The 14,123-nt window shown below is 40.6% G+C and overlaps 2 protein-coding genes across 7 annotated transcripts in view; one reads left to right on the forward strand and one right to left on the reverse strand.

Moving 5' to 3' along the window:
* Positions 1–14,123, reverse strand: part of AKAP7 (A-kinase anchoring protein 7) — an 85,578-nt gene that overhangs the window by 50,358 nt on the left and 21,097 nt on the right. For all 6 annotated transcript variants that reach the window (XR_006165608.1, XR_006165607.1, XM_042795984.1 and 3 more), the window contains exon 6: positions 10,824–10,936. Coding sequence is in view for 4 of the 6 variants with exons in the window: in XM_042795984.1 (XP_042651918.1) it covers positions 10,824–10,936 (113 nt within the window). In the remaining 2 variants the exon portion in view is untranslated. The remainder of the gene's footprint in view (positions 1–10,823; positions 10,937–14,123) is intronic.
* MSH5 (mutS homolog 5) lies at positions 3,973–6,408 on the forward strand. The gene has a single exon (XM_009974460.3). It carries the CDS (start codon positions 3,973–3,975, stop codon positions 6,406–6,408), a length of 2,436 nt encoding a protein of 811 aa, XP_009972762.3.

Below are 14,123 nucleotides of genomic sequence, written 5' to 3' on the forward strand. Positions count from 1 at the left end.
CTCATTTCAGTAGTTATTTTAAGAGTTTAGGTCTCCTCATTACATCATATTCTCAATAAAAATAGATGATCTCCATAGAAATTCAGTATTTTCTCCTTCAATTGACCTCCCAATACTGCTGTTTGCTTTTTAAAAATTGTTACTATATGCTAAGGGGTGTTAGGTGCGACTGCTGCCTCCTGCAGCTCCAGCCTAGGGCTCCCTACTACCCAGCTGCTGGAGCCCAGCCCCGTGCCCTGGGGACACAGAGTCTCTGAAGGATATATCTGCTCCTTTCACACCCCAGAGACACATACACCTGCTCAGAGGACACGGACACAGCTGGCTACACAAACTGCCACAGACAAGGCGCTGCCTTCAGCAGCACCCACCCACACGATTCACATGAGACGTGTGGACAGCCTCCAGCAGAGACAGAAGGTCACTAGTGCAGGCACACACATGACTCTCAGGTTCACAAGCGCACTCACATCTGTGCATCCCCCCAAGCACCGTCACAGCCCCTCTGTCCACCTGGCACCCCTGCGCAGATCCCAAGCCCCCTTACCCACCCCACAGGTCCCCACTTGCTGGTTGGTCCACCTTGGGATTTGGTAGTGAACACCCACACTCCTCACACACACACACACACACACACGCAGTTTGGGGAAGATCCAGACATTTGAGCCCAGCAGCCAGCATCCAGCACAGCGGCTGGGTCAGACAAGCACACCTACCAGCACCATTTTACATAGGACCTGCCCCTTTTACACCCCATTCTATCTGCTCCTCCTTTGTTCCTCCCCATCCTCTCCCCCTGCACGTTCCCCATCCGTTTGCACAGTCCCACCACCCCGGGTGCCCTCAGCTTTACATCCCCAACAGCTGCAAAGTCCCGGTTTGCCTGTGGTTTCTTGACAGCCCATCAATTAGTGTGACTGATAAGGTTTCTTTCTTGGTTTTGTGTGTTATGTTTGACAGGTCTGTGTATATTTTGTTTATGGTTTCCCTCTTCCCCTTACTGTCCCACTGATAAGGTCCTCAACCAGGCAGTCCTACCGAAATAAACATCCCCACACTCCACATTCCCTTATCAGGCTGTGTGGTTGACCAGCTTTGGCTCTTGTTACTGCCTCCCTTATCGTATGTTGGTCAGGTTTGTGTCTCTATACGTTGTTTAGGGCTTCCTGCTTTCCTTATTATTTCCTTCTGCACTAAAAAGGTCCTTCACTAGACACCCTAAAGGGGACAGATGCTGTCTTCTTCTTCACACCTTACACTATATCTGTTCATCTGAACATCACATTTACCCACTTCTTGCGGTGCTTCATTTACAATTACTCATATGTGAGATGGGCGCAGTGTTGGTATGTCTACTGAGCTTTTACTTAGGTACAAAATTACTGACTTTAGAAGCACTTTGCTTGAGTAAGCCCTTGAACATTTGGTTCTCTAAAGTCTAACTGAGAGACTTTTGGTCCCCTTTACTAAATTCGACTTTTGGTCTTGTGTAAGGTCAGAAATGTCTTTCCAGTTCCTTAATCTCTGAAACTATGACATCTAGTGGTGGATGCTTTTCATTTCAGGTACACAATCTCCTTGGAAGTCTACAGTTATGCCATCTTCACTGTCATTTAAAATTTTATATTCTGTGGCTAGATTAATCCTTATGTACTAAGGTTATTCTGAAATTAAATTATTTGCTTTTCGGCTGGCAATTCTTTGAAATACATTTAGACATCAACCAGTAATAAAAAAAGACCTTTTCAGCCAGGAGAACACTTGTCAAAATGTGAAGCCTTGAGTACTCATGGAATGAAATGAGGAAAAGATCAAAATCACCACTTCATGCTCCAGTAAAAAAATACCTTTTACAAGAGGTTGGGATGTTTCTTGTCAAAAAAAGATTGGTAAGGTGTGAATCAAAATGCTCAGAAATTGAGTTACGCTTGCGATGCACTACTGAAAAATATTTTGAAAAGCAGCCATGGGAAAACTGTGGTATTTTTAGTAACTTGGAGCAATTTCTGAAGCGCCGTTTGTAATGAGATTGAAAGGACGAAACAATGCAGGTGCATGGGAAGGTCATGGTTCATTTCTTAATTGAAAACGTCTGGAGCAGCAGAGATGAAAGAGCGGAGTTGTTATCACATGGGAAAGTTATAGATGCTGATTACAGAGCTATGCTATAACTGGGGAAGGGTGAGAAACAAGAGTGCTTGAGAGGCCATTTTGAAGCACCTGGTGCTGGAAGGGGAGGAGGAACACACCTGCCTCTTGAGGAAGCACTGTAATGAATGGATGCCTGTAAAGGGACATGGCTGTGTGACGTGGGCCTGGAGAGGCACTGCATGTGGAGCTCTTGCAAGACTGGCAGGGCACCAAGGAAACAGCATTTGGTAGCCCTGTTATGTCTGTTAACTCTCTGCACCGCCTCTGCTTGCAGGTGGGGAAGGTGCAGCCTGCTGTCCTCAGCCTGCAGTTAAACCCTTGAGCTGCATGGAGTCCCTGTGTCTGCTGTCAGCAGGCAGGGTTTGCCCCTTCACAGCACCAGGAGCAGGAAGGCTCAAGTGGTGACAGGCCTTAACACAGCTGCAAAGCGAGGTGCTCAACGCCCCCAGCAAGCAGCTTCAGTTTCCATGTACCAGATCCCACAGGCAAAATACCCAACTCCCAGCACCACACGTCTAGCTCTCCAATCACAAGGGCTGTGCATGAAGATTCATATACAGTTGCTCAAAGTAGCTCGTGAAGTGAACTTAATGTTCAGAAGCTGCAATGGGTGAAAGAGGCAGGCAGTGGGGAGCCTGGTAGTGGGTAGGGACAACCATGGGAGCTGCTGGAGCACTGGCAGGCAGTGCAGAGGCAAGTCATGGAGATGTAAAGCGGGCGTCGAAGGCTGGCATCCCTTGCCAGCCAGTGGGCTGGGCTGCTCTGGGGGCGTCTTCCAACTGCCTCCTCTACCTCCCCTCAGCACGGGGCTCCGAGGAGGCCAGGGAGGGAGGTAGCGAGCTGCTCCCAGGGACAGGGCAGGGCGCCCAAGGAGGGGGGCGCTTCCGCTCAGCGGGGAGGCCGCCAAGGAGGCCAAGGCTCCATCCCCCGCACAACGGCAGGGCCTTGCTGCCTGCAGAGGGTTCTGTGGGCCCCTGGCAGCGGCCCAGGGCGACCAGTGGTTAAGGGCAGCGCGGCAGGGGCAGGATAGCGGCCGCGACCTGGCTGAGGAGACAGGGTTCAGGCCCACAGTGCAGCACCTTCCTGACGGGACCCAGCAGTGAGGAGGCCTGAGGGCAGGGAGCACCACGCACATGCTCGGAGAGCGAGGGGAAGGGGACCAAGATAAAACTTCTGGGCTGCAAGGAGACGCATCAGCCAAGACAAGCTGCCCACCTGTGGTGAGGAAGGTGAGTAGAGGGGGGAAGAAGTGGGAGACGGTTGAAAGTGGGCTGCTGACAGTGACTGTGGTCTCTGGAGGAGAAGCCGTTTGGTATGATTGATCCCTCCAGGAGCACATTATATATTGTATAGAAACTGGTACTGTGTGATGGTGCTGCATAAATACCAGGGTAGGACCTTGCAACAATGACCAGTTTCTGTGGCTATACTGTTGTGAGGATCTGGGGTCAGTGCACGTGCGTGTCCCCTACCTCTGAGGGAGGATGATTTTGTTCATGTATATACATGTGTACATACATTACTGTATTTATGGGTATTTGGGCATACATATATACTTACTAAAATAAAGGATACAAATTAAAACTAAAACTATTTAAACGTTGCTGGTTGTTACCTCAGGTACACCTTGTTTGGAACCAAGATCACAGCTGTAATTATTGGCTGCATCTTTTCAACGGAAGAGGTAACAAGGGTCTTTAATTCCTGGTAGCATCTTCGTTTCTCTAGGGCTGGAAGAATGTTAACCTGCTGTTGTCAATTACAGTTACTTCTCAGGACTATTTGGAAGAGATGTGAATAACAATTTCTTTTTCCAGAAGAATGAGTGCCACATCAGCCACGAGTTGTGCCTTGCCACCACCACTTGGGCCCGAACAAGAAGACCAAGAGTGCGCTGAGACACACATGTCTGTTTTGTGGTATGCAGGGCAGCTTGCAATTACTTACTACGATACAGAAGATTGCTCAGTCTATTTCATGCCTGACATACCTGATAACGAAGACCTCAAGCTACTGCGTAAAGTGATTGGGGAAGTCAATCCTCAGTGCATAGTGACCAGTGCAAAACAGGACCAGAATATATCCAAATTCCTGACCAACCTAACAGCTACTGCTGGTGATAAAGATATAGGAAAACCAGAAATTGTCCTGTTTCCTAACATAGATTTTGGCCTAGAAGTCAGCAAGCAACGGATTCTATCTAGGCAATTTCCATTTATCCCATCTCATATGACTACAACGGAGAAAATTCTCTACTTGTCCTCAATCATACCTTTTGAGAGCCCACTCATGATACGAGCCCTAGGGGGACTCCTTAAGTTCCTAGACAGGAGAAGGGTTGGAGTTCAGCTCGAAGAAAGCACTATTGCAGTTCCTATTCTGGCCTTTAAAAAGTTTGTGCTGTCAGATATTGTGAACATGGATCAAGACACTTACTGTGTCCTGCAGATATTTAAAAGTGATATCCATCCTTCTGTGTACAAGCTGTCTAGTGGATTAAAAGAAGGATTCAGTTTATATGGAATTTTAAACCGTTGCAGGTGCAAATGGGGAGAAAAACTGCTGAGGCTGTGGCTCACACGACCTACTCGGAACTTGACAGAGCTGAACAAACGACTAGATGTTATCCACTTCTTCCTGCTGGCTCAGAACCATGAAACAGTCGTCACTCTTCAAGGTTGCCTCAAGAATATTAAAAATGTGCCTCTTATTCTAAAAAGAATGACTCTTTCCCACACAAAAGTTAGTGACTGGCAAGCACTCTATAAGACAGTGTACAGTGCAGTGTGCCTTAGAGACACATGTCGTTCTCTGCCCCATACTATTGAACTATTCCAGACTATTTCACGTGTCTTCACTGACGATCTGCACTACATTGCTAGCCTAATCATCAAAGTGGTGGACTTCGAAGGCAGCATCTCAGAGAATCGCTTTACTGTTAGACCCAATGTGGACCCCACCATCGATGAGAAGAAACGAAAGCTGATGGGACTGTCAGACTTCCTTACAGAAGTGGCACGAAAAGAACTGGAGACCTTGGACAATCATATTCCCTCCTGTTGTGTGATCTATATTCCTTTAATTGGGTTCCTTCTCTCCATTCCACGGCTACCAACTATGGTGGATAAGAGTGACTTCGAAATAGAAGGCTTGGACTTCATGTTCTTGTCAGAGGATAAACTGCACTACAGAAGTGCTAGGACTAAGGAGCTAGACAGGCTACTGGGTGACTTGCACTGTGAGATCAGAGACCAGGAAACACTCATTATGCACCAGCTGCAGACAAAGATCTTGGAGAAATCTGAAGTGCTTAACAGTGTGATTGAGTATACTGCATACCTAGATGTGCTACTAGCTTTGGCAGTGATGGCCCGGGAGAATGCCTACTGCCGGCCACGCTTTACTCAACGCCATGGCTTCCACATCAAGGATGGAAGACATCCACTCATGGAACTATGTGCAAAGACTTTTGTGGCCAATCCTGTGAACAGTGGCGAGGCTACTAGACGAATAAAGATCATCACAGGGCCCAATTCATCTGGAAAGAGCATCTACTTAAAGCAAGTAGGTCTTATAGTCTTCATGGCTCTAATCGGCAGTTATGTTCCTGCAGCAGAAGCTGAAATCGGAGTAATTGATGGGATTTACACTAGAATCCACAGTAGGGAATCAGTTTCTGTAGGGCTCTCCACTTTCATGATTGACCTTAACCAGGTTGCCAAGGCAGTAAACAATGCCACAGAGAGGTCCTTGGTACTTATTGATGAGTTTGGTAAAGGGACCAACACACTCAATGGTTTGTCCCTCCTGGCTGCAGTCCTGAGGTATTGGATCAATCAAGGAACACAGTGTCCACAGGTCTTTGTCTCCACTAATTTTCACAGTTTAATGCAGCTAGAACTTCTGCCTGACACACCTCTGCTGGAGTACCTGACCATGGAGACACACCAAGATGGAGATGAGTTGATATTTTTCTATCAGATCAAACAGGGCATGTCCACCATTAGTCATGCTGCTAACATTGCTGCATTAGCAGGAATGCCAGCCAAAATTATTGAAAGAGGAGTGGAAGTGTCAGAACTGATTCGCAATGGAAAAGCTATCAAACGTATTGATCATCCTTCAAAAGGAGATCGGATGGAAAAATGCAAGTCTGTTGTGGAAAAGTTTCTTTGTCTAGACCTTGATGATCCCCATGTGGACTTAGAAGAGTTCATGCGTAAAGAGGTGCTGCCTTCTGCAGCCTCAGTCCTGTAACAGGGGTATGTGTAAAAGCATCGTCCCTACCATGTTCAGTAGAAGAATTTGGTAATTTAAAAGAATGTCCACTATGACTAACACCTCACACCACATTTAGCTTGTAACAAACTGTCTACAGTTATGTCCTTTCTTCTTCTTGTTTAAAACAAGTACTATAGTTATATATCTCTGCAATATGGTGTATGGTATGAAAGCAGAAAGACTGAAAGAAGAGAATTTAAGGACGTCTTCCAGCTGTTGGGTCGCCCCATTTGTCCATTTTCTGCCTCTGTTGTTAGATCTTCAGATTAAAAAAATACTGTAGAAAAATCACAGAACATTTCTGCTGGTCTCATAAGACTGTGAAAGCAAAGTGTTTATTGTTTTGTATCGTGCCAAAGTGATTGCTTCAGCCATTTTAGGATCAGCATCAAAGATTCCAAGTAAGTATGTGCCTCAGACTCCCATATCAGCAAGTTACAGTTGTCACAATACAAACCACTGACATAGGGGCTGATAAATGGAAATACAGAGGGATTTAATGAGCTCTTTGGCTTGTCTTATACCAGCTTTTCTGTCCAAAATGCCAGAGGTCCGTCCCAGGAGTTATTATAAAAAGAATGCTGGAGATCACAATCAGTGGGGACTGATAAACAGAAGTGCTTCGGTTTTACTGAGAATCCCTCTCTCTCATAAGGTCCTGTTTGATATGGTTATGTATCTATGCCATACATAAAATAAAAGCAAAATTAGAAATGTGGGAAACTGAAAAACTATACTAAGGATGTAAGACAGACATTCACATTTTATATTCTATTTTCAAGTACTGAGTAAAACTTAACTCTAAAGGAATAATACCAGAAGGGGAAGATTCCTTTTCACTTCTCTTGTCACATAGAGGATCTTTACTGAACACAGTATTTGATGTATGCATATGTAACAAAAATTCATTAACAAATTAATGAAGCAAGAGACATGATATCTAAGTACTACAGAAGTAATAACCTTTCCTGCAATAAGTGCCAGAGATTCCTTATCAGAAGACAGAAGAGACATTTAGATAGCTTATTTTCTGACTGCCAAAACTTGCTGTAACTACTTACACTATGGCTAATAAAAGACATCAGCAGATATACTACATCTCTCTTGAGCTATCTTTGATTTCAGGAAGCCAAAAATATTATTACATAAATTGAGGAAAATTTACATGAGAAAAAAGTAATTACCTTCATAATTATCAGTATTAAACATATGTCTACCTGAAGATAGCAAAAAGATGAATGTGAGTGCACATCAAAAAGATCTGAATTTGGAAACACTGCTTGGGTTTGATTCAGTGTGAAATTTCCTCTTCTATGACAAAGGAATTATTACTGCAAAATAAATACCTTATGTTATCTCTATATGAAACTAGGATAAGGGAAAAAGTTTAACATAATTTACATTAAAAATTATAAGAGGAAATTACCAAATCATGCAATTACTGCTATTTCCAGTGCAATCATAGTAATACCATCTGCAAAATAGTATCTAGCATCTTGACGACGTTACCATTGAAGTTGAATGGTAACAGTGAATCGGGCATTGTACAACCCTTCCAAGTGTTGTAAATACAAACGGATTTTTCTCACTAATATATTCTCTTTTACTAATTATATACAGCATTCTAAAGATACACTGTATGGAAGAATATAGTAATTAAATATTCATAAATCATATTGTTGGCATTTTTTCTTGTCAACCACTGTCTAGGTTAAGGATATACTCCTTACTAATTGAGCAGATGCCATCAGAGCAATTTAGCTGTCAGTCATCATCTACTTATGAAATCCATTTCACAGTATTTGCAGTTCTGTCAGCACTAGGTATCAAAGGATCTCCAAATGTCATGCCGCATTTATCAAGTGTGCCTCACAACACACCCTGAAATAAACAGCAGTCTGTATGAATGACAAACAGAGCAGTTGTGACTGACGTGTGGCAATGTAGCAGGCTACTGAGGGAAGCATGAATAGAGATGTTATCTTCAAGTGCAAAACCTCAGTTGCTTCTTTCATTGTGTTTCATTAGGTTCTCTGTATAGAAGATAATGATACTAACCCAAGATTCTCATTCAAACAATCGTGGAAATAGCTAAACATGTGCAAGTACACTATCTCCCTCTATCTCCTTCTACAAGGACACCTAGAGGTACACGGTATCTCCTTATTTGGGGTTCATTTCCAGTGGGCCATTTGATCTTGGAATTGTCCAACTAAGCATGAAGAATGAGTTGCTCTCACTTCTGAGTAGGTAGGTAAGTTCTTTAACCTGAGAAGCTGACGGGGGTACAGTGACCCAGATAGCTCTTTTCTAACCCACTTTATCTCACATTTTTATCCTTTATTAATGTCTGTTTCCAAGTTTTTTGCATTCACCATTCTTATCTTAATGCTGTGCCTTCAAAGTGGAAAGCAAATTTCTTGAGATCTTTATTAATCTTGAATTCTCAGACTCTTTGCTTTGTAATTATCAGCAACAATTTGGGAAAGGTAAAATCTTTTCAGAATATTTAAAAAATGCCTGCAGCTATATTAAGGTTTGAAAAACAGATTTTTTTCCTAAAAGATAACTTCAGTGGAATTTAGATGTCATTATGAGGCTTAACAGAGTACTGATTCAAATAAGGAAACTTAGATTTAAAAAAAAAAGTATTAATATAGTTATAAAGCTATAGCTGTGAACTATACTCAACAACTATAGTTCTATTTGCTCTTTTATATGCTTTCTCATGTAATCTTCATCCACTCCTCCCTTCTTGTTTTTCATACTGTTGTATGATCTGAAAATGCAATCAGACATTATATTAAAATGTACTACAACACAGTTATTCCTTTTATGTTTCATGTTTTTATTGTTCTCAGTAAATGCATGAAACTAACTCACTAAATGCATGGATGTAATGGAACAAAAAATTATAGCAAAGACCAATGCTTATGGCTGACAGTGGATTGACAGAGAAAAATTTACAGATTTTTAATACACAGTATCTTTCTATGCAGTGTATCTTTAAAATACCATATGCATTATCCAGCATTATGGAGGACTAAGGAAGATGATTTGGAATGACACTGACCTGGTTCTGTCAGCAGCAGTGAGTATCACCACACAGAAAGTATGCATCCTTGCTAATAGCTCATGCAAGGTAGATAAATGTAAACAAAACAATTAACCAGGAAAAACAAACAAACAAACAAACAAACAAACAAAAAACAGAATGGCAAAAAACCCACCCTGATTGTCTCAGATATTTTAACCAGAGTTAAACTGCCAAACAGCTGATATTCTATTAGAGCTGTGGATTTTTAAAATGAGTGGTTTAAAAACAACTGTTAATATAAGCAAAAGCTTATGTGAGGTTACAAATTTAACATCTATAGTATATCACCGACAACCTGTGGACAAGTCCTCACTTCTGTTTCAGAGCAAGCATGTGTGCCCTTGAAGTTTCTTGATGTATCTCTAATCTCACTGCCTTCTTCCAATTGATTTCACAGTACTACTTAATTAAAATATGCACCCTCAGCATTTTTGGAGTTATTTTTAATGAAACTTTAAAGTATTTTTCTTTAATGCTTACTATTAAGGAAAAAAGCAACTTAAAGTATTTATATTATGTACTTTAATTCTTATTTAGAAATATATTTTTTTCTGAAAATTTTCCTGGTCAATGTTAAAAGATCACGTAAAGCATTCTATATAATATCAGCAAAAAAAATTTATGGAAATATACCTTATGTTAAATAATACAATATTACTGTTAAATTAGTATGAAATAAAAAACTAGATACACTAGTATTGCTTCTATATATTTATCATCACAGTTATAACCTACTCTTATGTATTTGTGTATTTTGTCAAAAAAGCTAGTAAATAGGCAAGAAATAACTGCTTGCAAGAGAGAATACAGAAGATGTGTTTCATGGCTACTCTGAAATTCACTAAAGCATATTCAATAGAGGGAACTGAGTCTGCCTATTATGCATAATCCAAATATAAATCCCACTGTTTACTTGCTTATTTTCTCCTACACAGTAACAAAACAAAACTATTTAAACAAACTGCATGCATATAATCTACAACTAGTAATAATTCTGTAATTTTGAACAACTACTTTCATCTTTTGGTCTCGCCTCGTTTCAGAAAAGAGAATAGACCATTATATTGCTGTACTGAGAATATCAAGACTGGTAACTTAAAGTACAGTACAGGACTACTGTTAATATGGTAGAAGCACTAATTATTTTTTCTTAAACAAGTCAGTATTTTAAAGTCTTACCTCTTCAGCTGGTTCCAGAGTAGAAAGTCTGATGCTATAGCATAAGCAACTCCTTTGTTTGTCTCCAAATAAAACTTTCTAGATTGCTGCTGAGCTACGTGAAATGTGAGCTCACCTGCTTACGTAGCTGTGTTGATTTTGACAACTTCATGAAGGTCAGATGTGGTTTAAAAGCTCTTTCTTCTCCTGTCAAGATGCCCTTTTCTTGAAATATCTTCTTCATAGTCTCTGAGGGGGGGAAAAATGTAGAGGTACAAAGATATTACATGATAGAATGCTGAAAAATGTGCTTTCAACAGTAATATGAGTCACAGCTGCTCCACATGGGAAAAAACAAGCTGATGAGTATTAAAGGCAGAGATATTTCTAGTTAACTTCAATGGTACCTATTATTTCATGTGAAAATAGTCTTAAATTTGCTGTTAATATGGGTCACAAATTTGGCTTTACTAAAACAATGGCAATTTGAAAGCTGACCATGCTGCCTGCTTTTGCTATCAAAATAGGAAACTGACATTAGAATTGTTCAGGAGTTACTCTCACTGGAAGTTTTGATTATCTCAGGAAACCTCTGAACATGTAACAGAATTGTCTCCCTTCAAACACACTATTCTGTGGAGAGTTCTATTATCTGTATTTGGGTAATCTCCCACTCAGACCAAAGAAAATCTGAAATTGAAAGCTCTAAATTCTGTCACTGGCTATACATGGCAGAATTAGGGAACATACCAGGTATGCTGCTGATTTTTGTTTGTTTTTTTAAGCTTCACTGTTGCCTTCCAAGCTAATGTATCATTTTTAATGTATACTTTTATCCATCTACAGTCTAGGCCAAAGCAACTCTAATATACTGACCTAGTTTACTATTTCCCAACTCACCTGCCCAATGTAATGTTTAATTTCTCAGGAATAAATTTCAGTATAACTTTAGAATTATGTTCTGTATTTCTTTTAGCTAAAATACATGAAAAATTTCTGTTCTTATTTTGAAAAAGTTTAGATAAAATTTATAAAACCTGTGGCAAAAATAATGCCAGTAAGTACAATATTTCTATTAGTAAAAACCAGAAAAGCTACAGGAACATTTTTTTTTTTCCTTAGCAAATACAACTTCCAATTTTTCACTAGCTGTAGATGAATTAAAATCAAAATAGGGAAAAAAAAAACCAATCCTATCACATGAATTTAATCAACCGTTACCATAACAATGTATTTACATTTAAGTGTGTTATTTTTTGGCTTGATAGTTCAATTATAACAGAAAGATCCAGTGCTTTATTCTTCCACCTGGAAGAAAATGCATCGCATCAGGAAACAAACAGCATAGCTGGCTGAAAAAAAAAATAGGGAATGTCTAAGGAAGAGGAATATTGGCATATAAAGCTGGTTAGCATAAGTCTGACAGCTCACACTACTGTCACATGTCACTCCAGAGTCTCTACTCTTACCATTTTTTGTTTTCTATAGTAACTATTTAAATGAGCTACTTTGAAATCACATTTGAGAAGACATTTTACAAGTTTATGCATTACTTTGCAACAGAAAAGTTCTAGAAGCTGAGAGTATTCATTCAGGACCTGGTGATCAAAATTCACTTCTCTCTCTCTGCTGCACATCATTTATAACCTTAGGCTCCACAGTCTATGCAAAAGTTGGGATTTTGAAAGAAGCCAAGGAAATCAAAGACCCAAAGCCCATCTCTTAAATAGGCCCACTTGAAAATTCTTGTTCAACCTTCACTCCCCACTTACAAGATGCTGATGCATTTTATAAAAAAAGAATTAGCCCAACCTTTTATTCTAACTCACAGGATACTGAAAGGACAAGCAAATTAAAACTTGTGAAGCATTTACACAATAGTAGTAGGGGTCATATTACTATGGCAGATGCTGAAAATAACCTACCACAATGGTTGAGGTTGGAAGGGACCTCCAGAGGTCATCTGGTTCAACTGCCCTGCTCGAGCAGGGCCACCTAGGCCTGGCTGCCCAGGACTGTGTCTGGATGGGGTTTGCGCATCTCCAGGGAGGGAAACTCCACAACCTCCCTGGGCAGCCTGTGCCAGTGCTCGGTCATCCTCACAGTGAAAAAGGGTGTCTTCATGTTCAGAGGGCACCTCGTGTCTCCCAGTTTGTGCCCAGGCTCACTGTCTCTCTCTCCCTCACTCCACATATGTATAAATGTATACACAAGCATAACTGCTATATAGGTCTATAGATCTATGTATCTAAACCTATACAGCTATGTATCTACATCTAGAAACCTACCCTATAGCTATAGCTATGTATCTGTACACCAGTACAGCTTACCTACTTGTACTATTTTAAATTGTGTCTGCAGGAAACATCTACACTGAATCCCCACTGAGCTATTGTGCAGCTGTGGACACAAATGCTGATGAACAACGGATTAACATATCAAAACAGAAGACCACAAATAAATGTTTGCTGCTTCTTCAAGCTAAGATATGGAAGTTCAAATTAAGTCATTTAGTTATGGTGTGCATGTATTTTCATGTATGCAACGGCTCGCTTGTTTTCTGATGTTAATAAACTAATAAAATGTTACATTTATTTAAAACTGAAATTATCTGTAACAAAGCCATTTTCTGGTTCCTGTGTTTGGTTCTCTGAGCTGCATCATTTGGGGACTCATCAACTTTGATGTTCCAGCAAAGGTTTAGTCTTCTCAAAATCAGGTTTAAGCTACGCTGTGATATTCTGACTCAGTCTTGTGGATGGTATTCTTTTTCTCCCCTAAAAGTTCAAATTCTTTCTGCCATCATGTCTTATGCCAAGCAGTGTCTTATTTCCCACTTCTGCAATTAAGATCTGCACTGGTGAAGATTTACACCTTTAAAGTAAGAGCTTAGTGTCAGACCAGTGGTTTGACAATGTGAATCTGACCACAGAATTTTAAAGCCAGTATTTTCAACAGAGTAGACTGATCATATGGCACTATAAATGTGTGTTACAGTTGGGCAATAGTGCACCTGCCCTTTACACTGATGAACAGCAACCACATGGCCTTTATGTCTTCATTTTGTGCTAAATACCTTTGTTCAATGTCTGCTTCTATTTCTCTTTCTAAATTAGTCTTTTTTTCCATACCTGGCAATTCCAGTCAAGAAAAAATACAATGAAAAACTGGCTCAGAGGGAAGAAAGCATAACTTCAGAGAGAAATTGCAGTTTTAAATTTAATAGATTTATGTGTGTGTATGTGCTTGTGTCCACACATCTTCTCATGGTGATCAGACTTCTTTGTCATGGCATAGACTTATTAAACATCACAGGCTCAAGAAATTGGCCACACTTGCTGGTACTGCAGATAGCTGAAGTTTTGCCGTATTTGACAGTTCGGGAAAATGTGACATTTTACTGGTTAAGGTGACTTATGAACATAACTAGCACAAT

The sequence above is a fragment of the Tyto alba genome, unplaced genomic scaffold (assembly GCF_018691265.1).
Source record: "Tyto alba isolate M040663 unplaced genomic scaffold, T.alba_DEE_v4.0 Super-Scaffold_22, whole genome shotgun sequence".
Taxonomy (NCBI): Eukaryota; Metazoa; Chordata; class Aves; order Strigiformes; family Tytonidae; genus Tyto; species Tyto alba.

Bases quoted from the DNA above. Each gene is read 5' to 3' on its own strand.
- MSH5 (XM_009974460.3), top strand. From the start codon at position 3,973: ATGAGTGCCACATCAGCCACGAGTTGTGCCTTGCCACCACCACTTGGG.